The 25019-nt window shown below is 52.5% G+C and overlaps 10 protein-coding genes across 10 annotated transcripts; 4 read left to right on the top strand and 6 right to left on the bottom strand.

Annotated features, from left to right (window-relative positions):
* Positions 1 to 1067: 1067 nt before the first annotated feature.
* CTAM01_12581 (uncharacterized protein) lies at positions 1068 to 3227 on the top strand (the record flags this gene model as incomplete). The annotated part of the gene is made up of 4 exons (XM_060528586.1): positions 1068 to 1444; positions 1493 to 2187; positions 2258 to 2481; positions 2532 to 3227. The coding sequence occupies 4 exons, from the start codon at positions 1068 to 1070 to the stop codon at positions 3225 to 3227; spliced, it is 1992 nt and encodes a 663-aa protein (XP_060376740.1).
* A 62-nt stretch (positions 3228 to 3289) lies between these two features.
* Positions 3290 to 4294, bottom strand: CTAM01_12582 (alpha-L-arabinofuranosidase II; the record flags this gene model as incomplete). Its single annotated transcript, XM_060528587.1, has 1 exon — positions 3290 to 4294. One exon carries the CDS (start codon positions 4292 to 4294, stop codon positions 3290 to 3292), a length of 1005 nt encoding a protein of 334 aa, XP_060376741.1.
* A 1740-nt stretch (positions 4295 to 6034) lies between these two features.
* On the bottom strand, positions 6035 to 6704 carry CTAM01_12583 (cytochrome P450; the record flags this gene model as incomplete). Its single annotated transcript, XM_060528588.1, has 2 exons — positions 6035 to 6198; positions 6653 to 6704. 2 exons carry the CDS (start codon positions 6702 to 6704, stop codon positions 6035 to 6037), a joined length of 216 nt encoding a protein of 71 aa, XP_060376742.1.
* A 768-nt stretch (positions 6705 to 7472) lies between these two features.
* On the bottom strand, positions 7473 to 9338 carry CTAM01_12584 (transmembrane amino acid transporter; the record flags this gene model as incomplete). The annotated part of the gene is made up of 6 exons (XM_060528589.1): positions 7473 to 7747; positions 7797 to 8149; positions 8201 to 8631; positions 8688 to 8820; positions 8878 to 8969; positions 9027 to 9338. The coding sequence occupies 6 exons, from the start codon at positions 9336 to 9338 to the stop codon at positions 7473 to 7475; spliced, it is 1596 nt and encodes a 531-aa protein (XP_060376743.1).
* Positions 9339 to 12214: 2876 nt separating this feature from the next.
* CTAM01_12585 (uncharacterized protein) lies at positions 12215 to 13498 on the bottom strand (the record flags this gene model as incomplete). The annotated part of the gene is made up of 1 exon (XM_060528590.1): positions 12215 to 13498. The coding sequence occupies one exon, from the start codon at positions 13496 to 13498 to the stop codon at positions 12215 to 12217; it is 1284 nt and encodes a 427-aa protein (XP_060376744.1).
* A 160-nt stretch (positions 13499 to 13658) lies between these two features.
* Positions 13659 to 14249, bottom strand: CTAM01_12586 (uncharacterized protein; the record flags this gene model as incomplete). The annotated part of the gene is made up of 1 exon (XM_060528591.1): positions 13659 to 14249. A coding segment is annotated over one exon (591 nt), but the record flags the coding sequence as incomplete, so codon positions are not given.
* A 1731-nt stretch (positions 14250 to 15980) lies between these two features.
* Positions 15981 to 17055, top strand: CTAM01_12587 (fatty acid hydroxylase; the record flags this gene model as incomplete). The annotated part of the gene is made up of 3 exons (XM_060528592.1): positions 15981 to 15991; positions 16060 to 16383; positions 16464 to 17055. 3 exons carry the CDS (start codon positions 15981 to 15983, stop codon positions 17053 to 17055), a joined length of 927 nt encoding a protein of 308 aa, XP_060376746.1.
* A 1366-nt stretch (positions 17056 to 18421) lies between these two features.
* CTAM01_12588 (uncharacterized protein) lies at positions 18422 to 19048 on the top strand (the record flags this gene model as incomplete). The annotated part of the gene is made up of 1 exon (XM_060528593.1): positions 18422 to 19048. One exon carries the CDS (start codon positions 18422 to 18424, stop codon positions 19046 to 19048), a length of 627 nt encoding a protein of 208 aa, XP_060376747.1.
* Positions 19049 to 21539: 2491 nt separating this feature from the next.
* On the top strand, positions 21540 to 22261 carry CTAM01_12589 (uncharacterized protein; the record flags this gene model as incomplete). The annotated part of the gene is made up of 3 exons (XM_060528594.1): positions 21540 to 21723; positions 21778 to 22094; positions 22160 to 22261. The coding sequence occupies 3 exons, from the start codon at positions 21540 to 21542 to the stop codon at positions 22259 to 22261; spliced, it is 603 nt and encodes a 200-aa protein (XP_060376748.1).
* A 605-nt stretch (positions 22262 to 22866) lies between these two features.
* CTAM01_12590 (uncharacterized protein) lies at positions 22867 to 24372 on the bottom strand (the record flags this gene model as incomplete). The annotated part of the gene is made up of 2 exons (XM_060528595.1): positions 22867 to 23361; positions 23599 to 24372. 2 exons carry the CDS (start codon positions 24370 to 24372, stop codon positions 22867 to 22869), a joined length of 1269 nt encoding a protein of 422 aa, XP_060376749.1.
* Positions 24373 to 25019: the final 647 nt, after the last annotated feature.

Raw genomic sequence — 25019 nt, forward strand, 5'->3', positions numbered from 1 at the left:
TCGGCGAGAACAATGGTAAGAGGTGGTGTGATGCCTTTCCATTCGGGATTCCAGTCTTGTGATTTGAACAGACTGGGAGCTTTTAAAGAACCCAGAATTCCTTCTTTACGCTAACATGTCCATCTTTAACGTGTGCAATCTGGCAAACGACTCTCAACGAACATTTGCGGTGGCATTGCTGTGAAGGATTGAAGACTAGGAGATGCCATGGCGCAGCAACACGGGTCAGCGACGTTGAAGTCCCCAACGGATTCAACTACGATCGCCAAGCTGGAGTTGACGACGCTCTTGACTCTTCCAGCTAGCACGTAGAAACTCAGATCCTTCGACTGATAGTGGTCCAGACATCCAAGTACCCCCATTCTGTCGTCGTCCGCATAAGAAAATAAGCATTGTGGCATTCTAAGACGATGCGGGGGCGTGCGACAGCGCGGCGCAGCAACTGGCGCGTTCCTCTGCCGCTGCCATGCTGGACCATCGCCGCTCGCGCAATGTGCACTTCTTCCGACGGGTACGGGAACGGGAACGGACTAGAATCTTAGATCCAACTTCCAAGGCCCACATGTTTGCTAGCTGCCGTTATTCTTCGATCCTTCTAGGCTCGAGCCAACGGTGTTACTCTGATTGGAAGCTCAGTATGCGCCAATCTGCACCACCAGCCCCCTACGGACACGGATACGGGGAGCCCGTCTAAGCCACATACATATTGACTACGGTCCCAAACGTACGCGAACACACTTGATCAGAATGATGCACCGAGACAAATGCGTCGTAATCCTATCTCTCACTCACATGCCCGTAGGAAACTGGATATGATCCGCTGGCATTGACGGAGAATATCGATAATCCCGGATCACCGAAGGGTTAGAGGATTGGAACAGGATTCAACGACTTGGTCGACGAGATCCCATGCCTCTATTCGACTGAGACCTGATTTAAGAGCTGGTCTTAGGATCATCAAGGATCGTTCTCTTGTCTAAGAGAGAATCCCGTATCAAGAACACCCATACATCTCAATTCTTAATGTCGATTTTGTTGAAGCACCGAACAAATACCACACCCTCAGCATGAGTTCTGTTCTCGAAGAGTCTGCAAGCATGGGTCCACACCCTCTCTGCTACATCGTTACACCAGTTGGGTGCATGGGGTATGGCCTTGACGAGGACGCTTGCGGCAAGGAACTCGCACAACTCGTTCCCAGCGGCGTTCCAACGGCTATTATCCTAGACGCCGGATCAACTGATAGTGGCCCCGAGAAACTGGCACTTGGCACCATGACTTGCCCTCGTTCAGCCTATGTCAGAGACTTGACCAAGTTGCTGAAGCTCGTACATGACTTTCGGGTTCCATTGGTCTTCGGCTCTGCCGGAGGAGATGGCTCCGACGAACATGTGAAGTTGATGGAAGAAATCATTGAAGAGATTTGTGCAGAAGATAGCAACTCGTAAGTCCTGCCTTACCCAAAGCTACATTCATTGGCTAATGGAACAAGGCAATACTCGTTCAAAACTGTTTCAATATTTTCTAGTATCGACAAATCCGTCATTCTCGAACGACTCAATGTTGGGGGGATCTCCGGCTGTGGCGTCTGTGTGCCCCCATTAAAGTCCAAAGATGTCAAAGATTCAACTCGCGTTGTGGCACAAATAGGCCCCGAGGCGTTCGTTGATGCCATGGAAGCCACACCCGACTTCGATATCATCATCGGCGGAAGGGCATACGATCCCGCTCCTTATGTTGCATACTCCATGTACCAGCTCAAACGTCAGAACCCAGGCATCACTCACGACCAAATTGAGTCCATACATGGCGGCTTTCTGCACATGGGCAAGATCATGGAATGTGGCGGGCTTTGTTCAACACCCAAGTCCCACGGCGCTGTTGCCACCGTCTACGAAAGTGGCATGTTCGACGTCAGACCAATCGCGCCCGGTTCACGTTGCACGCCACTTTCAGTAGCCGCGCATTCATTGTATGAGAATACGAGGCCTGACATCCTGCGAGGGCCCGGAGGTGCTCTTCATCTCGACCAGGCACACTATGAGCAGCTCAGCGATCAGCGTACCGTCCGAGCACGTGGGGCGCGCTTTGTTTCGTCAATCGCAAATGGCAAACCATATCAGTTCAAGCTAGAAGCCGCACGCGTTCTTGGCTATCGATCCATTGTTCTTGGGAGTGTCAAAGATCGTAAGTTGGCGTTGGTCTTAGAAGAGTTGCTGCCCATATTCAACAGGCTTGCAGGACTGACAATGCGCAGATATACTCATTGAGCAATTGGACGACTTGCTCATTCTTGTCAAAGCCTACGTCAAGCAGCAACATAAAAATGTGTCCGGTGACTGGGATCTAGACTTCCACACTTATGGCAAAGGGCAGAGCACGCCCAGTGGTCCCGGGGAGATATTCATCGTCGCGGAAGCAATTGCCCCGACACAAGAACTTGCGACAGGTCTCGTATCGACAGCGAGAATTGCATTGATTGTAAGGATGACTCTATTACATACTCCTAATAATTTCTAACAGCAATGTAGCATGGGCCATATGCGGGCCAAAAGGCTACGTCCGGCAACTTCGCTTTTGGGATTGCTGGGAAATTAGAGATTGAGACCGGCCCATGTGCCCAGTTCTCGATATACCATCTCATCGATCTCAAGCCGGGCGAAGAAAGGCTCTCAATTACATCAGAGAACCAGAAGAACAGAAGCCTCCTCCGCTCTTCAGTCTCCATATTTGGAAACGGTCAGGGAACGAGAAGTAACCAGCCTGTCCCAACGGACTTTGAGTCTCAGTCGACAGGCGGGCCGAATACAAATGGCGAGAAAGCCCACGCGAGCCCGCGGAACTCTCCTTCGAGTCCAAAGAGCATTGCAGGTCACCCGAGAACCCTTTCGGACATCTCCCAAGTCCTTCGTTCGAAGAACGCGGGGCCCTACGAGATTACAATGGACGTCATCTTCGAGTCCGAGTGCACCTTCAGAGCGATTCGAGAGTCGGGAATACTACATTCTGTCAATGTTGCCGAGGCTCTTGGCATTTCTGAGAGCGACATTGTTTGGACTGGGTTCTTTGAACCGGCTCTGGCATTCAAGGTAACAATACCTCGGTTCAGAGGGGGAAAGAGAGCTTCAGCCGGCAGCTTTATGGAGAACGATATTCATGGGTCGCAACAACACTTGGGACTATCAGTATTGAAGCTGCCAGCAAACTTCGCAGTCGAGGAGAACTGAATTGACAAGGTTGTATTTGAAGGACGTAGAACAGGGTTTTGCATGCATGTAGACATAGAACACTAGGACATGATACATGAAGACTTATGTGGTCTATCGTGACCATGCTTCGGAATATGACGTTCCAGCGCGCAGCATATGGAGTGGGCATGAGGCCCAAAGCACTCTGGCCCAAGATCAATTATCCTCGCTTTCCGATTTGCCCATCCCTCTCCATAATTCGCCGTCGCATGGTAAATGCAGTAGACACGGCTTCGATCATGTGGATTTGGCAAGAAACTTGCGTGCCCCGGCCCGTACGGACCTCCGCAGCGCTTGTGACTGACCATAAGCGGTGTCGATCGCTTCGCCCATGCGCCTGGATCTAGAGGGTTCTGTCCTACGAGCGGCAGCAGGCCGAGCTTGTAGTCGCTAGTCCAGCTTCCGTCGGCAGAGTACACAATGCCTCTGAAGACACCAGGAATATCAACCCATGTCGGGCCCTCATTAACGCCCCGGCGGCCCTCATCAGGGCGTTCCCATGAGAGCTCAGCCCTCGAAATACAAAGGAGTGTGTCGGTAATGGCTTCTTCCGGGGCACGAAGCTTAATCAAGAACAGGTCTTGCTGCGTGTCGGAATGATCTCCAAGAGGCCATCCAGACCAGCAGCAGTATAAATCGTGTCCATTGGGACTAAAGACTGTGGCGTCGATGGACCAGTGGTCCGGCATACCCTTCAGCGGACCTAGAAACTCCCATGCGGAGGCGTCCATCGGATCCTGGGACGACGATCGGAGGACCGTAGTCCGATGGCCCGGGTTCCCGACCCCGGGCGGCGCGCCACAGGTGTAGATATACCACTGGCCCTTGAGGTAGTGCAGCTCTGGTGCCCAAATGTTGACTGACCATGGAGTCCCCGGCGCCGGCTGCCAAACGACACTCTTGTGGCAGTGGTGAAAGTTCTCGAGGGTATTGGAGCACCATATTTCGACGCGGTTGTCCAGGGTAAAGGTGAAGTAGAATTTGCCATTGCCGGCCACAATCCAAGGGTCCGGCGTGTCGACATCGCAAATGGTTCGGTTAGACATGTTTTTCAAGCTTTTCGAATGGATTGCCAAGTTGATCAAGGGACTGTCTCAAGTGATGAGGTTCTTTGAGGTGTTTTCAAGCTTATCTGTGGCGTGTTCAGAGAAATCAGACTCAACGGCTCAAAAGGCTGAAGCGTTGGAGACGCAGCGGTGCTTGGGCTGCGGGAACGTCACTTGTGTTTCAGCCAAAGTCATCTGATGTTGCGGCCTTGGAGTTGGAGATCAGCAGGGACAAGGTGAGTAATCCTAGTACTTGCGTCATTTCTCCGCATTATCTGCCCCGGGTTGATCAGCAAACTCAAGCAACCAGATGCTTGGAAAGCTTGGATGGGTTGAATTCTAGTAGAGGAGATTTCTTTCTGGTTTGACATGTGCAAGTCAATGCGGAGAGCCTGGTTATGTGTTAAGAAAAGCAAGCAGCTTTTTTGCAGCACAAAGACACTGGTGAAAGCATTCCATCACAGATCTCGGCACTTCAAGACACGAGTCATGACGGGAACGCCGCTCTCGGGCAAGTCGGGTATGTCTGACCATGGACTCAGAAGGCATGTTCAATGAAATGTTTACTGTCTAAAGTTGTACCTATGTCCATTGGAAGCTGTCATGGTGCATCCAATAATTCACCAGAGAGTCAATAATCATCATTTCTTCAATCCCACGTCAGACCACAAACCCGTTGGTGTCCTCGGCGGGGAACATTTCCATGTATATGGTCAGGCTTCATTGCCGCATTATCGGTTTGAGAATAATATGCTTGGTTGGATTCGGAGAACTCTGGAAACTTTGTCAGCGGTTCAGAAGAGACGCCGAGAATTATCGAATTCCGGAGTGGAGGCACAGGAAGGAGAGGCACATACGTATTGGCCATAGTGAACATCTCGATATCTCTCAGTCTCCCTTTCCTCAGGATTGATCTGGTAATAAGCCAGGAGCCACTCAGGATCTAGGGAGCTCCTCGCAAGCCCCTGCTCTGACGCCTGCACACATTGTTCAAAAAGAGGTGCGAATAATGCTGAGGCTTGCTTAAGTTGCGCGTTGGCTTGGCGGACGTCCTTCGAAAAGGCGGCAGATATTCGGGCCAATAGGGGTCGTTGGGCCTTCAGTGCTTTCATTACGGATATTAATGTTGCAGAGTACGTTACAAAGATATCGACTACCTCGGGCTTGAAACTATTCCCCAGAATGACCTTCCAAATGACGTTCGAGTAAATGAGTAGGATTTGCGATTGCATGATGACACGCTTTGGTGCTGTACGAGATCAACATTAGAAAGACTCTTGATATGAGAGGTACCAGACGGATGATCGGAAAGGTAAATGAGTGAGAAGCCTACCAGCTTTTGAACCCCCGGATGGCGGAGCGAAAACACTGCATATACCCTCATTCAACGCGGTGGATATGACATCGAGATAACGATCTTTAGTTGTAGGCTATCGTGAGTTTACAGCAACCGCAATCGCAAAAAGTAAGTAGTACGAGAGGCACCAAACCCGGACATGCGCGAGGCAACGTAGCGGTAGGAAAAGGGTTCCTCGAATGGTGCGCCCTTTAAATGCACAAGAAGAACTGGACAATTTTAGCTACAATTACTCGACGGTCGCGCCTTGGTGCACAAACCTCCTTACGAGCGGGCGCCACCTCCTCGTCGGTCTTCTTGCACAATGCGAGCTAATATTCTGGCGCAATCAGAACCAAATCGGAACCATCGAGAGCCGTCACTCGAAATACACCGCTCTTCACCTAGTTGAAGCCCTTCTCAATGATTTCAACGCCATTAGCGGCGAAGTCCTGTCTGCTGGCGAACCAGGATCCTGAGCTGGCGATTTTGGGCTTTGGTTTTTCCGCGGTGGCCCGGTCCATAACCATCGGGAGGATTGTGACGAGAACCACCACAACAGCCAATGCTGAAAAAGGGGTCAGCAGGCTAGCTAGTTGCGAGAACCAGTGCAGTGGGAGAGTGGTGTATTCCATTTCGACAAAGACCTCTTCAATACGACGATTCCAAGAATACGACTTGGGAAAGAGCCGAAGTGCTGGCTGGTGTGCTGGGCGAAGGAGAAATGGTGGAGCGAGAGGCCAGTTGCCGCAAGATGTTTTAGTCTGATTCTCACATTCGCGCAAAACACAGATAAATAAGTGAACGGAAGGTAGACACACAAGTGCCCGGGCAATTAGCTTTGCCGCTGCCTACAGCTTGTGTATACCTCTCCACGGAGCTGTGAGTAGCCGAACGTGAAAGTGTGGGATGGGAAGTATAAGTATTTCAGGCAAAGTATGGCGGACCGTCCAGTGTGAAACTCTTTCCATCCATGTCTGGCGGCTAATACTCCCCGGATTCGTCGTAAACCTCTCGTAAACCTCCGTGCTCGTATCCGAGGCGGATCGTCTGACCACGTTGGTCTAAAGTCATTCGGACGAAGATTTTGGAGCTCGAGCTTGCAACAATTTGCTTCAAGGGACTACAAGCTTGGGATGGTGGTGTATCTACCACAAAATTATCCAACTTAGTAACTTCTTCAATTCCTCGAGGCAAAACTTCGATGTTCAACCATTGTTAAGTGCCACACTGCTTGAAATGGGTGGCGTCTGGTGTCCCAGGCATCAATAGGGCAATGTACGCGCCTGAGAGGTGACTTTTTTCGTCTAAGGACGGCACGAGAGACATTTTTGATCCGAAGTATATGCACTTTCGAATGCTGGTGGTGCTTGTGCGGTAGAATTTCCAACTAGAAAAGCTTTCACAGAAACTCAACACGAAGGGGGCTTACGACAAGTTGACGTGGGATCCGCACGATTGTTTCGTTCGTTTGCCAGCTTCGCCTTTATGAGCAATGATTGTATCACCGCTCGCATAGCAATGAGGGACTTCCATGGCCTCGCGATGAGCGAACAAGCACTTCAGATGGCATCTGTTGCATTTGATGAGGTGAATTATTTGCGCACTCCTGATGTCGGGGGCCATGATTGTGGCGACATCGCTAGTGAAAGTTCAAAAGATAGATCATGGAACTGCGTTTTGGTCTATTTATAGCCAAAAGGACGTGATAATAAACACTATGGTATCGTTGCTTTAGTCTTCCTCTACCCCATATAATATTGCTTACGAGCATGCAGCGACGCTCCAAGTCATGTGTCAATCTTTTACAATGGCACAAAGGCAATTGATGTTGGGGCCCGTTCAAAGCCCGTTGCTTGCACAGCCAAAAGGCTTGCCGACGGTGCCCGCTCTAAACTCTTCAATGATGCCTTCAACACTGGCGTATGTGCCGGCAGTGAGGAACAAAAGACCGGTGAGAATAATGAGGATGTTGAGACCCATCGTCGTAAGATCGGCAAGTTTTCCCGGCTTGGGGACACCGGCGCGATTATCGGCACCTCGCATGCGGAAGTAGGCGACGCCCCAGAAGATGAAGCCGAAGAATGAATCGAACAGAGAGGACATGAGGGAAAGCACTGAATCTAGTTAGCGAAAACTCTGGATCATTGACCGAGCGAAACTTACGGGAAGAGAAGAAGGGGATAAGTTCGGCAATCAAGAACGCCAAAAGCCACAAGGCAAGAAGAATGGTGGCCCAAGAACCCCAGCCGACAATGGTGTGCTCGTGCAAGTGCTTGGTGCCCTTGAAGAGACGGAAGAAGAGGAATCTAGCCGAAACGCTGGCGTACAAGACGCCGAGGAAGACGAGAGTCGGGATCATGAAGGAGAAGGACACCTTCTTATAGACTTCCTCGAGGGAGCCGAAGGCGGGAGCCGTCATGTATTGGTTTCCGACGAAGGCGTAGACGACAGCTCCGACAATGCTGAAGACGATGATCTCACCAATGGTCACGGCCCAGAGAGCCTTGGGGAAATCCCTATACCTGGCTTAGCATACATGCTAAAAAAGAGTATGATTGTAGACTTACCTAGGATCCTTCATCTCCGCAATGAAACTGGGCAACGTGATTTGGCCGATGAAAGTATAGCTGATGTTCAGGAAGGCATTCATTCCAGAAACAAAAGTCGTAGCAGCAATGGGGATGGCCGTGACAATCGGGGCGCCGCCAGTCTTTGTTGTGCCTGTAGTCTCGTCGACATACGTTGATCGGGGGTCGTAGCCGGCGGGATGCGCCTGAATGCCAGCAAAGATGGTCGCCAGAAGCACTGAGATGAAGGTGAAGGCTGCGGAGGCGGTTCCGGCTTTCGAAAGGGCGTCAAAGGTGCGAGGCAGCGAGGAGAGCCAGCAGATAATGGTGACGACAATGGAGAAGACGACGGTTCTGCAGACGACGGGGTCGGATTCGGTCATTGTGTTGAGGTACTTGGCGCCAACGAGGACGTGTAGAGCCTGGATGAACTACGTACGTAGTGTTAGCAATGCACCCATGTTGTCGACGGGAGTAAGAGGCATACAGTGTTGTTCAAGATGAACATGACAGCCGTAGCGTACCAGGCCCATGTCTTTCCCCAGAAGAGCATCTGGCCGATATCGCAGACGTCGCGAACTTCGGGGTGTCTCATGCAGAATTGCCAAAGAACCAAAGATCTACACGGGCAGTCAGTATTATGTCGAGGCGAGCTGGGCGAGAGAGTCGGAACTTACGTGTAGAGCACAACGAGCGCGATGACGGCAGTGAGGATCAACCCGGGCACCAGGCCAAGAATACTATATGACCACGGGAAACTCATGATGGCCTTTGTCGGTCAGCACGATCTGCCACGCGCCAGATCTCCCCCAAGACGGAAACTCACCAGACAAATGTACTCGGAAAACAGCAGGCCGGCCGTCTTCTGCCAGCTGCACGTCCTGTACTTGATCGCATGGCTATTCTCCTCGGCAAGCTGCTTGGTCAAGATAGCATCGGCGCTGTCTTCGCTGTCGGAGCCCTCTCCGACGCCCTCCTTGCGAGGCGCAATCCGCGGGCCGACCTTTGTGTTGCGGCCGCCGAACCAGGCGCTGAAGCCGGAGGAGCCTCCTGTCTCGGCATCGGCGCGGGCAAAAGCGAGCTCAGAGGAGCCCTTGTCGTTGGACGTGGGCTCGGGTTGGCGTAGATCTTTATCCATGGCGCGCCAATTGAGTCGCGGCGATGCGCCGGGTGACACTGGGAAATGGAGGGGTAGAGGCGACGGGGTTTCGCAATGCGGGTGGGTGATGATATCGATGGCAATGGCGCAGTGGTATACTGGTGTGACGATACGGTGGGACGGATCACGGACGCTCAAGTGGTAGTTCGGCGGATGGAGAAGAAGAGAAGAGGGACGAGGACAAGAGGGAGGTAGAGTTCGGAACAGTCTCCAGGCACAGGATGACGGAGAGAATGCGCGAGCACGTGGGACGTGCGAGTTTTAAGGGTACGAGGAGAAGGAGGGAGAGGCAAAGAGCTACGGGCTACTTGTGAAGAGGAAAAAGATCAGCTTAGCCAGGCGTCAGCAGTATGATCCCGGCAGTTGGGAAGAGAGATGCGACTTGGCAAGGTGACATGGGAATTGGGAACGGCCGAAGAAGGGCTGGAGCCACGGACGCGGGTTCCTTGCGAACCAGGAGTGTAAACTGGGCCGGAGGGAGCGATGGGAGGAACTCGTTGCATGCGACTTGCAGGAGACTGCAGTAGGCAGATCGAGTATGCGCAGACAACAGCAACTGGGAAAGGTGTGCGGATGGTGTTATCCCTAGAGAGCGTGAGAGCGTGAGAGAGCAAAGGGATTTCGCCTTGTCAAAGATGATGGCGATACCTCAAGAGGCACCACAGAACAGGTTTATTGCCATGTCACTTTGGCTAGTCGTTCGACCCATTTCGACCATGGCAAAGTTGCTTGAAAGCGTCCGCCACAGATTACGATACCCGCCAGCGGACATCCTCCAGTCAGAAACCAGCCAATGCAGCCAGGAAATGTGAAAGCATGCAGAGGGGAGCAAGGGGAGGAGAAGGGTCTCCCCCCGTGCGTGGGTGGAACTCGAGTTCCGCCCCGGTCAGAGATTTCAGAGCCTCTCAAAGTTGTCGAGGACCAAAGGCGTCAAAAGGGGATCACAATCCGGCCCAGGCTCGCGGAGCACGTCATTGCAAGATATGGGGAAGACGTCCAGCTACAGGCGGCGCTTCTCTCAAAGGGGAACTGGATCGCGGATGGCTTCGCGGCTCGGAAAGACTGTTGGAGCCTTGGAGGTACTTAGCCGTGCTAGGTTAGTATTGCCTACCTTGCCAGTATCTGCAGTAGGGTACCCATAAAGAGGCGAACTTGTAGTTGCTATCCCCGTCGAGATATCGTTCAAGAGATGACATTGGACACTTGGAGACCAATCTAAACCCTCTAGCGGGTCGAGTAGAACGAACGTTTCTTACGACCGCGGCGCCGCCGGGCACCGGTGCAGTTCTTGCGAGAGAGACTCAATGTCGTTGAAGAGCCAATTGAGTTCCCGGGGGCGACACCAGCGATCGACAAGAGACAAGCAAAAATGCCAAAAAGGACAAGCAACGACAAGCATCGGAAGATGCGCCACCAGAAAAGCTTGCTCGAGCTAGTGACGTCGTCCCCGGTCAGCCCCCCCGCCAGTCCCCCCTCCAGTCCTGATGAAGTGACGCTGCCCCCGTTCACAGATTAACAGACTAGTAGGGCTTGTTGGTGGTGGGTGCGAGTTTGCTCGGAGGATTTGTGCCAGCGCCAAGCAGCGAGCGGCCCTCTGAGCGGGAAACAAAAAGTCCAAGAGATTGTCAAGAGATGGCCAAGAGATGAGGCACTTGCTCGGCACGCGGAAACACCAAGCTTGGCAGGGCGAGGAATGACGAGTGAGACGAATGTCTGGCTGATGATCTGAGATGTGAGACTCTCATCAACAGTCACCCTTCTGTTTGTTTTCTGTGAGACCAACACATTGAGTTATGGCCGAATGAACCTTGAACATCAACACTGAGCAACCAGTCGATGTTCACTCACTCGGTCCGAGTCAGAGCTTGAAGGCAAGGAGAGCACTGAAAGTTTGGCCTCGAAACTGGGGAACGCCCAGACGCTCACACCTCGAGAGCAGAGTCCAAGGCTCCAACGGTGGTGTCCCTCTGGTTCTGCATTAGCTCGTCAGCATTCCCAGGATGCTGCATGCAACGAGCAGGGTGGGCGGGAGGTGGTGGCACCGTCGGGCCACATCCGTGCCGTCCTCGACGTTTGCTGGACACCTGGAGCAACCTGTACATACACGTTGTATCAGTCTACCGCCAGTGTGTGCTGCCTGCCTGTAATCTTGGTTATGAGACTTAAAGACCGTTCATTGTATGTATCCGTACTCCGTAGGTGCAGTAATGATCAAGAGTCTACAAGAGTAAACCACTTTCGGCAACTTGATCAAGAGCCAAAGAGCCCGAGTTTTCAACCAAGAAGAGAACCACAATGACAGATGGAAACTGTAGCAGCGTGGGATGCTCACAGTTTGTGTTCCTTTTGATCTTACAGTCATAGTCCCCGTAATTGAACCTTGTCTTCAGCTGACGTTGGGATACGGCTGCCACCTGCCCAGGAACCGTGGAGGCCATGTGTCGAGGTCTGAAATTGCGCCATCGGCTTTTGAAATTGCATCAACCTGTAGAGCAAACGTAAAAACATACACAGTAAAAACGTAAAACTCAAATATCTAAGGAATACTCCGCTTGTATTCGTGAGTCTTTCCTTGGTGACCCGAACCGGCGGAATCCCGACCGGTCGAGGCCCGCGGGCAGCTGCCGAAATGCAGGGTTCTGTTATTGCCCCGAAGTCTGGTTGCAGTCTGCTATACTATTGTGATACTGATTTAAATGCTATACGAGATTCGAATGCGATGAAAGATTCCCTTGCGCCGTCCGCCATGCAATGCGTGCAAATAAAAGGGCTTAGGCCCAGCATCCAGGGATCACTTGATCACCACTGAGGCACTCCAAAGGTAGTCCTGTGCAAGTCTGGTCAACCCGCCAGATTCAAACAGTCGTCTCGTCCCAGTCAACCCATCTCCGAATCACATCGTCCACCGCGCCGATGCCCTTCTTGGACGTCTGCACCTCAAACCACTCGCGGTGCACCGAAGTGCATCCGGCACACGTTATGGGCCCGGCATGCAGTCCCATGCCCGACAGCTCAATGTGGATGAGCCGCTCGACGCGGTGCACATGCGGCGTCATGCGCGGTTGCTGTCCCGATGCCGCGCTCGCTCCCGGTATGTACGGGTAGTACCGCAGTACCTCGATCTCGTAGGAACACTGCTTTGTCCACTGTTGCATCCTGCGCTGGACGTTCTGCGCCCGTCCAATCTTGATGAGCATCTTATTGTCGCCCGATGCGCCGCCGTTGGCGTTTGCAAAGGCCGATACCACGTCGCTAGACCGTCGGTTGCGTCCCACGCCCCGGGCTGGCGAAGGCGGTGCAAGCAGCGATCTCGCTTCCTGCACAGGGGCCGCCTCCTTTTTGGAAGTCGGGGTGATCCAAAACATGTAGATGTAGCCCGCTTCTTCAGAGCTGCCGTACGGCCTCGCCAACTCCGCCATGAGCGCCGATGCTGTCTGGGGGTCGGTCGATGGGGGGATGAGTGATAGGTACTGCGCTGTCTGGGACGTCGAGAGCGGCTGAGGGGACGCCTGCTGGGAGCTCTTCCGGGAGTGGCTCGACGTGCTCGGTCGCGGGCGCGAATTCGAAGGGGCCAGGAGCTGGCTCGAGGGCCGGGGCATGGCTGCGGAGCCGCCGTTCTGCACCGGTCGCGGCTGGGGCCGAGGGGCGGGCTGGGATTCCTGGACTTCGTCGATGGGGATGCTGAAGCAGCAGCAGAGGTGTAATTCCTTGCGCTCCTTTTGCGGCGGACGTGTATATGCCGAGGGCGGCTTCGAGGCGCTCGTGGTTTGTGTCCCACTACCGCCACTGAGCCGTCCTCCATGAGGCCGTTTCTGTTTCTTGGTTGGGTTGGAGCCTACGTCCACCAGGCCAAGCCGGTCCGCGAGAGTGTCGATGCTCGTTCGCTCTTCCAAGATGGGTCTGCCGGACAGTCTAGGGCCGGGACTCGACTGTGCAGAGCGACTTGCAGCCTGGTCTTTGTGGTGGTGGCAGTAGAGCGACTCCTCCTTGGCCGTTGGCGAAAGCATCTTGCCCCTCGCGGGCGTGACTGAGTTGCGGCATAGGTTTCCTGCGCCCGTGAGGCCCTTGCACGTTGTCTTTGGATTCTTCGAGTCTGATCGCTCGAGGCGCTCCTCGGGCGTGTTTGCAATGTATCCCATTGTTTCCTCCCTTCGAGTTGAACAATGGATTTGTTCGTCGTCGTTGTTTCCTTCTTAATTCAAAGTTCGTGAATGTCTTCGTCTATAGTAGCCGGAGCGCCAAGGAAGATGCGAAGGATGGAAAGCTCAAATGCGATAGCGGCAGCGGGTAAAGGTCGCGTCAAAAAGAAGGTAAAGACTTGCCAAGAGTCGACCAGGAGAAAGGCAAGAAAAAGAACAGTGTGACGACACTTTGAAGGGGATTCACGACATTTGCTGTTATGCATGTGCGTGAATCAGGGCCACGTCCAAGATGGCCTCGCAAGTGACGACCTGCAGCCCAAACCAGCATCAAGAACGAGAACAAGAACTTGGATAAACAACGAAGACACCCTGGTCTGGCCGACGATGGGTCATCTTGACTGAGAGCCTCTGAGGTCACGAGGTGGGCGCGGACTCGACGTGACTGGGGAGATGACTGGAGGAGGTTGGGTCTCGACGGGGTCTGTACGGGGTCAGAGACCAGGGCAAAGAACCTGCTGAGCCTCTTTTTTCCCCTTGCTGCCGAGACGGACTGAGAGCTCGCTGCCTTGCGATGCGGTGTGCGGTGTGCGGGCGCGCTTCGCGTTGGTGCGTGGGTGAGTGGTGCCAGTGGAGAGCTGCGGGAGCTTTGGGCGCGAATGCCGTCGCGTGGCTGGCGGTGAGTGGCTGATGTGCACCGCCTTAGTTGAGCCACAGTCGGAGCATCGGAATCGCCGACATCCTCAGCCACACTTGAACCTCTGAATTTCCACTCAACACCAAAAAATGCATCACCACATCACTTCTTCTGCCTCACCTTCTCCACGAATTTGGGAACCTCGATACGGCTCGAAAAAAGACTTGACGAGGATCTTCGATTCTGAGAGTCCTTCAAACCTCTTTGTGGCCCACATTCAGCCCTCTCCCTCTGCTCTGCGAGATCTCAACAACGCCTCCACAGCAGGGTAAGGTAGCCCGACACATCAGTCGGTACAGCTACCAGCCAATCTTTCTTGCAACAGCGATCTATAACAACAAGTCAAGCCTTTTTCTCATTTGATCAGAACCCCTAGGTCCGGTGACGTGACAAACCCAGACCCGTTGGCGTCACTAGCAGGGAGGATGGCCATGGCCAACCTGGAGTCTTCGATGAAGTTGATGACGAACCAGCGACAGCGAGACTAGAACATGGGAACCCATTTGCGCACCCATGTTTATCCAAGTTCCAACATGCACCATTATCGCTAGCCAGGGTCAACATTGGCATCCGTATCCGAACACCTCCAAGGCCGGGATGGGCCATCATCTCCATACCGCATGTTGCGTCCCTCACCTGTCGAGCTGCTCCGATCAAGACACCAACAGATCCGGCGAGTGCCCACCTTTGGCCGTTGCAAACAAATTCGGCGCTGGTCCAACGCGAATCGAGTGACTACCGCGTGGCTGTGGTCACATGGGGCAGAACGGCGAGCTGAAAACCGAACAATCGACGGCGGGCGGACCCATCAGCGCGCCGAAGACGTGCATAGTATGCCGGGCATCTTGCGTCCGACCCGGATGCACAATCATACCACACGAACGGCGGTAAACTTCCTTGCCAGGCCTACGGAGTAACTTGTCCGCACTCAGAAGACGCCTCGAAGTTCATCAACCCGATGGACACAGCTGCAATATCTACCTTGCCCATCCACTCCGTAGTGGCAGATCATCACGCAGACCACACATCTGCCATGTTGCTCGGCCCCAACTACTACAGAAACGGCCATTAACGAGAGAACATCCAATGTCCATCGCAACGTCAAATGTCCTCATCGCCTTGTCTCAGTGCTTCAGAAGCCCATCTGCAAGCTCAGGACGGACCAGAACCAGGCTGTGGGCGCCAGACGCTGCCCCTGAGGCCGGCAATCTCGGGGACTCAAGCGCGGTGGACAAAATCACACCACAAACAGACCACCGGGAAGTGGGTCGCCCGGGGATGGAGAATGGATCTTCTGTGCCTCTCTGCAGCTGGAAACACACGGCTCCGGGCCATTCACCAAGAGCAGGCGATGAGAAGCTGTCACCAGATTCGCCAATCTCATCAGCTTCACAATGAGCCAATGGCAACGGTCGTCGAGGCGCAACTCATCCATTTCGTATTCGGATCTGTGGATTCATGTTAAAATTCTCCAGTGTCTCTAAGAGGAACGGGCACAGCAAAACATGCAAGTTATCGTACCACGCCTGAGCGGATGCCGGTGAATTTTTATCGTCCCATCGGCGTCTGGACCCCTGCGCCGCCCTTCGAGAAGAACCATCCATTTCCAAAGCCCGTTCAACGCCAACAGTCTCCACCAAACGCGGATGTTTATTAATTCAACTTGGCCCCTTTCGCAATTCTGCCAGATTCTCATATTTGCTCTGGTTGCTGCCGTTGCATCTCGAGAGTCGCACATCACCTTGCTTTAGTTCGTCTCTCCTGCATTGGGGTGTGTTTGATACCATGGCGTCCTGGTAAGCCAACCGCAACTTCTCACCTACCTCACAAGTAGACCATCCGCTTACACACAACGCTCTCATAGGAATTCTACCGTCGTGTTTCCCAACCAGACATCTACCACAACCTACCTCGGCGTACTCGACGATGTGAATAAGTACAACGTCCAGCTCAACGCCATTGAGCGCCTATGGGCGGCGTGGTACCTGTGGATGCAGAACGACATCCTCGCCACTGGCATCATGACCTTTGTCATGCACGAGGTCGTCTACTTTGGTCGCAGTCTGCCATGGATCATTATCGACGCCGTTCCCTACTTCCGCAGGTGGAAGATTCAACAGGCACGTCACTCCACATCCGCCATGTCTAATGCATTCGGCAGGATCCCAGACATGAACGACTACCACCCGTACCAGCCACTAACCTTGAGCAGCAAAAAATCCCAACTTGGAGAGAGCAATTTGAATGCGGCGCCCTAGTTCTCTTCAGTCACTTCACCGTCGAGCTTCCGCAAATTTGGCTCTTCCACCCCATCGCCACCTGGTGCGGTCTCGACTACGGCGTGCCCTTTCCCGCCTGGTGGAAGATGGCCTACCAGATCGCAATCTTCTTCGTCCTCGAGGACACTTGGCACTACTGGATGCACCGTGGTGCCCACTGGCCTCCCCTGTATAAGGCCGTCCACAAGATGCACCACTACTACTCGGCCCCCTTTGGCATGACGGCCGAGTACGCCTCCCCGATTGAGGTCATGTTCCTTGGTCTCGGCACCGTTGGGTCCCCCGTTCTATGGGTCCTCATCACAAAGGACCTGCACCTCTTTACCATGTACATGTGGATTGTCCTCCGCCTGTTCCAAGCCATCGACTCGCATTCCGGTTACGATTTCCCCTGGTCTCTGAGGCACTTCCTCCCCTTCTGGGCCGGTGCCGAGCACCACGACGTGCACCATGAGAAATTCATTGGCAACTACGCGTCTAGCTTCCGGTGGTGGGACTACCTCATGGATACCGAAGCCGGCGCGGAAGCCCACCAGCGTAGACGGGAGAAAAAGTTGGACAATGCCAAGAAGGCGCAGTAAAGAGATTGAGTTTGATCCTCTCGCAAAAGTGTTGTTTCCGACTTCTGTCTCTCCGCTGGAGGGGATCAACATTCGCTGGAATCTTGAAGTGACAAAGTCGTCGCGAAAGACTTTCCGGCTATGCATTCCTTTTCTTTTAACGGCCGACACGACGACTTCTGTATGATAAATTGTAATAACCTAGACTTACCAACTAATGCGCCAATCGCTACCTGCCAATACACCATTGCTATACATACAGAACACTGTGCTCTTGGTTTCTTTGAGTTTCGATGTCATGTTAACTTGAAGCTGTCGCCAGACAAGCACGTGGGCCATTCGATGGAGAGATGACTCAGAAGAGTACGCACCGGCAACAGCCCCTCTCCCAACGACAAAAAAGAGCTATTTCGTGTGACTCGACTGCTAGGTCGAGGTCGTGTCGTACAGGAGGGAGAACAATGCAGCAGTGTTTGATGGAAACAACGGCAAACTGCAGTGCTTTTGGCATGGCAAGCAGGGGCCCGTATACGAGGATGGTGGCATGGCCATCCCTGAGCCGTCCTTGAGCAATCGTCTCAAAGACTTTGACCTGTACTGTACATACAGTTAGTCAGGTTTTCTTTGTTCGATCTTCTGGACAAGCTTGACCGATTCTATGACAGTGAACTCGAAGATAGATAGCAAAACTGATATTTTCTCCTCCACCACTTTCCGTGGTTTGATGAAATGGCCCGACTGGCTGTAAGCTTTGGCACCAATTCTCTCGGCGATGATATGGCGCCGTTGGATTCTCAGGTCGATACTAGAGCATTAGCAAGACAGTCTTCCTTGATCTTCCGGTGCCTGACAGACAAATTGAATTCCTGCTCCTTGCATCTCAGTTGTTGATTGCCAAGCCTGTGAGCGCGGCAAGGGATTCGTCAGTCGCTTGTTTTCGAGTGCATGTTCCCGAAAATAAATCTTCTTTGTTCTCGTAGTATGCCTGACATGGACCACGGGATTATTCAGAACCGCTGTGTTTTCTCCTGTCCCTGCCCTTCCTCGTGTCAGATGACAAAAGAACGCCGGTAATGCAAGGAGTCGACGCGCCTATGCGGCACGACGCAGCCTCTTGAGGTCGTACCCAGGGGCTAGACGAGATCGAGGTGACGAGGTTCCAGAAAGCTTGCCTGCTCGCCAAACATCCAGGACGCATGGGAATAATACGACTTCCCGATCCTACAACACCATCATGTATTCAAAAAGACCCGTTATGCCACCCAGATATGACTTGGCGATCCATGCCTCTCTCATCCTCGAGATCTTAGGTGTCTATCAGCAGTTATTGACCATCACACTCGTTCACCAACGTTCACTCGCAAATCGTCATTCAACTCCAAAAAGGATGTCTCGCTACCTCCTCCCAGTTCTGGCAGCTACGGCGGTCCTAGCCAAGACGGACCTCACGGGCTGCACCTCTCTCACATACACCTACCCAGGACCCTCTGGCGACTCCATCAAGACAGTCATCCACTACGTCCCCGAAACCCACGAAATCTGCACCCCGCTCGACTGCGGAAGTACGGACCCGGCGTCCGGCAAGAAAATCCCGGGCTGCCCGGGCTACTCCGGTACCGAGACCATCACCAAGAGCTTCTTCTCCAGCTGCGCAACCGTCAAACCGCCCACAATCACGGTCACCCAGACCCTTGCGACCCCCGGGTCGAATAGCGGAGTCGGCAGCACGACGGTGACGGTCACGCCCCCTACCACGACGAGCACCATTATCAAAACCGTTACTACGTCGGTGACGTCGCCATTGTCGTCGCTGACGCCGTCGGTGGTCACGACTAGGACGGGCGTCGCCGGTAGTACCTTGATCACGTCGACGGAGGGTGAGGCTGTGCCGACTGGGACGGGAAGCGGAGTGGAACCTTCGTCGAGTACGGTTCCGGCTGGGGCGGGATCGACCGTTCGGGCGGGGATGGCGGCAGTTCTCGGTGTCGCGGCGGCTGTTGTCGTGTTCGCTTGAGGGAGATACCAGTCGCCTCGCATACTTTCATTTAGCGGGGGGGAAATCGTTGTCAGGAATATTGGGTTGGTGGTCCTGAGGATTTCGACAATGATGGGGTGGAAGTGTAATTGTTCTGTGCTCAACGCAAACAGTTGGGGCTTTCTCAACTGTCATGACATATACGTTTAAAGCATCAAGTATCGAGACGCATATTTGCAAGCTACCCTGGGTCAGTCTGGCCACAGAGAAGAAACAGATTGAACATTTGGCTGCTCTCAGATGCCAAGCTCCCACCTGCAGTGTGAAATGTCCTCGTTTTGACTGTCGGCAAGATTTGTGCGATCTGTGTAAGGTTAGGCATGAATATCCTGTGGGTAGTAATGTGCATAGCTTTCGACGTTTCATGAAGATGGGAATCAAGGAAGAGATTAGTTCAATACGTCGTATGTAGTTTCTCATCCAAAGAGCAAAGAGTCGTATGTCTTCAACAACAACATCTCTCTCTCTATCTCTCTCTCCCTCTCTCTCTCTTCCTCTCACTTACACACACACACACACACACACACACACAAACAGACGATCTCGACCGAATTTCGGGATGAACGAAAGAGGCACTTACTCTTCTGCTGATATGTGACAGTACCAGAGCCCTTGGCTAGAGCTCGCCCCTGCAGGCAATAATAATTAAAAATCCTATCTTCGGGCACGGCTTCTCTAAGTGGAAGACTTATGGCAGAACTGTGTAGCGCATCGGCCTGTCTTTGTGGTGGCCAGGAGCGAGTCATTGAACGATCTCACACCGCCACTTGAACTCAACCGATCGAGCCATGTATTCGAAGCAGTGCATATGCATTATTCCCGAGATTTCAATGTTGCTTGCAGGTATTTCTCAATATCAAAGGGGAGCAAGGCTGCTTCACACGTTCACTTGTTGATTCGGTAACCTCATTTTGCCCGAAACTCCGAACAACCAAGTCCATATTGTAAACCAGGCCTCGGTCATTGCCCATCACGTAGATTTAGTGCCGAAGGAGAAACCACATGCATTGGAGGGATGAAAATAGTACAAACTCTTTACCACAATCATGCGATTAGTACTTGTATTCAGCTCGTGGACCATAGCCAAGTCCTTGCTGATCTTTGATGCAAAAGCTCGAAGCCATGACTTCACCCATTCAATTGTACTCGCATCTACTTATTTCAGGCCAGCCTGAGAGGTTCAACCTTCCTCAGTAACATTTCAAGTATTGGAGAGACTGGATATGAGCACGGGTTGCTTTGCTAATTCCCCGGAATATTGATATATCCCCGAAGGTTTGTGCTTGTTCTGGAACGTTTCCTCATGTATCAGACTCAGTCGCATCTCCATGCCTCAATGTGCTTGTCCCCGCATTCTGCCAAAGTGTTTCCAGCTTCGTATTACATAGCAATACGAGATGAACACTCAGCTTGAATTAGTACAGTCAAGCACTCGACTAGGGATTCTCGCTCCTTGAAAGACCTTCGGGTTCTGGCACTGCCTCACGCAGCAAACACACTTCGCCTGCGGTGATTCGACAGCTGTTACTTGCATAAGGACCCCTTTTTCTTAGACCTGGCCTAGTCAACCTTCTGTCCGCCGGGCTGACGGCTTGGATTCATGCAGGCCTCCAAGCACGTTGCCGAGTGAATTAGACTTTCGGCTTGGTGGAGGGGGCATAAATCACGGATCAGACGAAAAACCGAGACCGTCTCGTCAAAACCCGCCGGCCCGTCCTCCGCCGCCGTGGCAGCGACTGTACCCCACACTGGCCTGACCCCCGGTTCTCGGCTCCGCCTGGGTTTCACTTCCTGGGTTGAAGCATTCACGATACGGCATACACGCGGTTTGTTTACCATGCAACATACCTAGTGGGCACCGCCAATCAGCTGTTGGACCCTGAGAGCCGTCCCTAGTTGCCGGTGGTATTATCCGCGACGAGAGGGGGTTCGAGGTTAGCTGATCTGGGGTCGGTCGGCGACGTACTGGTGGCTCTCAGCTTTTGCCGGGGGGGGGGGGGGGGGGGTTTTAAAGGCCACACCGTTCGGCGCGGCCGGGTCGCTGTTGGGGGGGGGGGGGTGGGGGGTGGGGGGGGGGGGGGGGGGGGGTGGCGGGGGGTGGGGGGGGGGGGGGGGGGGGGGGGGGGGGGGGGGGGGGGGGGCTTCTAAGACGCAACTCGTCTGACGGCGCCTGGCTGCTGTCATGCCGCACCGCCGGGATTTCCGGGTGCAGGGTGCGGTCTGTGTCGGGGTCGATGGTTGACTGACCACTGTCTTGATTCAGCAAGGTCTTTGATACATGAATGAACCCCCCTCGAAAGTCATAAAAACCTCGTGTTGACCGCATCCACCAACCGACTTCAAGCCAGCACAGAATCAATATTTCATCGAAACGAAAGACAACCAGATCACCGTAGACCGGTTAGCGCCAAAACACACCACGAAAACAATTCCATCGTCTCTCCTAGCCCCGAACATAAAAACAGCCAAAATGCCTTTCCTCGTTGTCGTCACCCCCAACATTCCTGCCGACAAGAAGGATGAGTTCCTCGGAGCATGGCCGCAGGTCAAGGAAGATATTGCGAAGCAGCCAGGCGTTATTGGAGTAGCTGGTGGACATGTCATCAACGAAAACGGAACACCTGTGACAGACTTCAAATTCCTGCAAACGATAAGTGAGATCCTCCTCTGAAGTCAAGTTGTTTGGCAGTACCTAAATCTCCTCGTAGCTTTCGAGTCCGCGGCAGATGACAAAGCGTTTGCCGATTCGGCGTGGATCAAAGAGCGTGAAGAGCAGTTCAAGGCTGGTCCCGGCGGCGAGCCTCGAGTCAAAAAGTTCGAGACTGGTCCGCTTCCCGGTGAAAAGCCTAAGACATTTACTCAGTTCTGCTTCATTGATGTTGCAGACGAGAGTAAGCATGAGGAAGCGAAGCAGGCCTGGATGGACCTAGTTGCTGCCCTCGGCCAGACCGTCCACTTTGGAGGAAAGAGTGTAGATGGAGGTCAGTCAACTGGCTTGGGCATCTTGGGATGGGACAGTGATGAGGTAAGCCTTCCATCTGATTGCTACGGTCTTAGGTTATATGTATTCATTGCTAACACGTGCGCCAGGAAGCAAAGGCTGCTTGGACTAAGCCGGAGGCACAGGCGGCGCTGCAAAAGTACCAAAGTTTTGGAAAAAGCATTGGCGTCATGGTAAAGCTGGATATATAGATCAGGCATTCCTGACATATGGTAACTTTCAAAGCTGAAGTATCAATGTTACGAAATGTGGGAAGACTCTGCTTGTGCTCTGGTATGCCAATGTTTGAGTTACTACCATGTACCTTAGTATACTAAGGTACTGTAGTGATCATATCAAACAAACAGAACTTTAGTGCAATTGCAACGTCGGCTTTTGACTTTCAGTAGACAATTTCACTGCACAAATTATCCTAAAGCGTGTGGGAAGAGTAAGATCATTGTCAATGTCGAGATGTGTTCCAATGTGGTTGAACAATCAATTTTCCCTTCTAGCAAATTCGTGGTAGAAAGGTCGCAGCTCCCCTATCCCTCTTCACTGCACGTACTTGACCACAGCATTTGTGCAGAATGTGTCATCATAAATGCCTCAAGCCCGTTCAAGACTCAATTGAATTTGATAATTACGCTTCATCATCTTGTCATATTATTCTCATCAGGAAGGTAACTGGCCCACGGCCGGTCAAGATACTGAGTAAGTACATGGTGTTGAGAACGGTTCGGACATTTACAGCCCTATATTACGACGCAAAGCTTCGATGCTATATGAGTAGGTAGTTGAAGCGAGCAATTGATCATCAGCCAGCCTCATTCGCAGCAGACCCCAACAAATCGTCTCCCCAGTTTGGAAATGCTTCCTGATGACAATTGCGTATGCGGTCTTCAACTTTCTCTGTAATTATTTCCCTCCAATCCATGCCCATCTCCCACGCTTTGTTGCAAGACCCACGCCGAAGGAGCCGGCGATCATGAACGATGCCCCAGATCACCGTTTCCAGGTAGGGAAATTCCACATTTGCCATAGCCTTAGCTAAAGACCTTAGGTTCTCCTCTCCATAGTTACCCCAGCCATCAATATGAAGCTGCCGTAAGCATTGAGGCAAAAAGTTCGGTAGAAGCTGCAAGTCCGCCTCCATTTCTTGTATCGTGCCTCCGTCCCTCCGATGCGGCCAGATCATATAGCCATCAAGGTTAATGGATTCGAGAGCCTTGAAACCGGCCAGAGAGGTCATTGAGTATGGCCGGCTTGGATCCGTTCGCAAATCATCACTTGCAATGCTCTCCCCAAACCGATTGATCACAGTGAGATGTTGAAGAGTCTCCTGGTGATTATGGAGGGCGTCTTGGATCTCTCTGGGCGTGGGAGAGTGCAAGTTGCTGGTCGAGTAGCTGAAATGTGTCAGGGACGGTAGGCGATCCATTAATTTAGGCAACATTCCCTTCCAAGACCCTTCCATGCGGAGGTGCAGCCACCTGAGCAATGGCAACTTCGGAAGACCCTCCAGCCCTCCAGCAGAACATGACAACACCTCGAGATTCGGTGCACTGTCTATGAGTAGTCGTTCAATGGGATCAGGAATCGGGTGACAAAGATCCTCATCTTTATGGTAGTCCTCAAGACACGTGTCGTCGCTATATCTCTCAGTCTCCAGCTCCATGTGTCGTACCTGGCCCAGCAGTATTTTTGACTCATTTAGTTTGGGCCTCCATTTATTGATCCATTTTCTCAACGGGTAAAAGATCCACCAACGTGGAACGCACAAGCTGACGTTCTGGAGATTCGGCGTCATAATCAATAAGAATTGGATTAGAATCTCAGGGAGAAGATCGTGGTCCAAGCCGGCGGGATTGATATCTAGACCTGTCTTTTTCGACAATCGCGTAACTTGACTGATTTCTTCCTGAGTTGCACATTCTAACGAAGGTGAACAGAGAATACATTTCTCTTCAAATGCATTGATATCGATGGACTTGAGGCAAGAAGAAAGATGGACGTCTTCGTTGATCGTTCTCAATAACTGGAACAACCGAGGTATCAAGTTTGTTTCTTCGCTTGTCCAGTTCATGGTGCTCATGGTGCAGTGGTGTAAGAAAACGTGAAAAAGAACTGGCTGAGCAACTTGGCGTAGTGACCGTGATGTGAGGCATAGATTGCGTAGTCCAAGCCGTTCTCCGTCGTCTTCTGTCGAGCTGACGGCGGCGCTCGGCTTGTCTAGCTGCATTTTGTGCTGTCGACAATGACAGCAGAGTGAGGTGCAAATCTGGTCGAGAATCTCGACTGGTAGATCTGTGAGGGAAGCCATTGAGATGGTTTGTATTTTCGCCACAAGTGAATTGGGAATTGAGCAGATTGAAAAAAAGGACTTGTTCTTGATATGAATCTTGATACTGGAGCGGTGTTTTGGGTGCTATCACCACCGTCCAGATGGTTGTCGTTGTCGTTGTTGTTGCTGTGACCACAAAAGTGGCGTGATAATTTCCACCTCGTTCAGGCAGATTTCGTTGAGGTTGGAAGTTTGGAAATTCTTGGCATGTTGGTGACTCATACATGACTGTTGAAATCAAATAGCCAACGCTGCTCATAAAAGGCTCTTTTGTTTAGCCGAGGCTCGCTTGAAGCCCCTGCAAATTGAACCTCTTCTAATGTTGGTATCGATGTTGGCCCTCATCAGCGACGGCAATCCCATCCCGTTTACCTTGCTCTCCCTGCCAACCTAACTCTAGAAACTTGGGCGGCTAACAACCCGGCAAGCTCACCGATAGCGTTGACATAGCTGAAGGAGAGCAAGACTGATTGTACGGCAAATGACATGGGGAAGAAATCTTTCGGTCGAGCGTAAGCTTGTTCGAAAAACAAGACCTCTAAGCCGCTGCGATTAGGGACGTAGCTTGCAAGCTCCACGTACATGCTTAGCCCTGCCAGAGCCATCAATATTCCGATTGTCCAGCA

The sequence above is a fragment of the Colletotrichum tamarilloi genome (genome assembly GCF_030869305.1).
Source record: "Colletotrichum tamarilloi strain Tom-12 chromosome Unknown Scaffold_79.1, whole genome shotgun sequence".
NCBI lineage: Eukaryota > Fungi > Ascomycota > Sordariomycetes > Glomerellales > Glomerellaceae > Colletotrichum > Colletotrichum tamarilloi.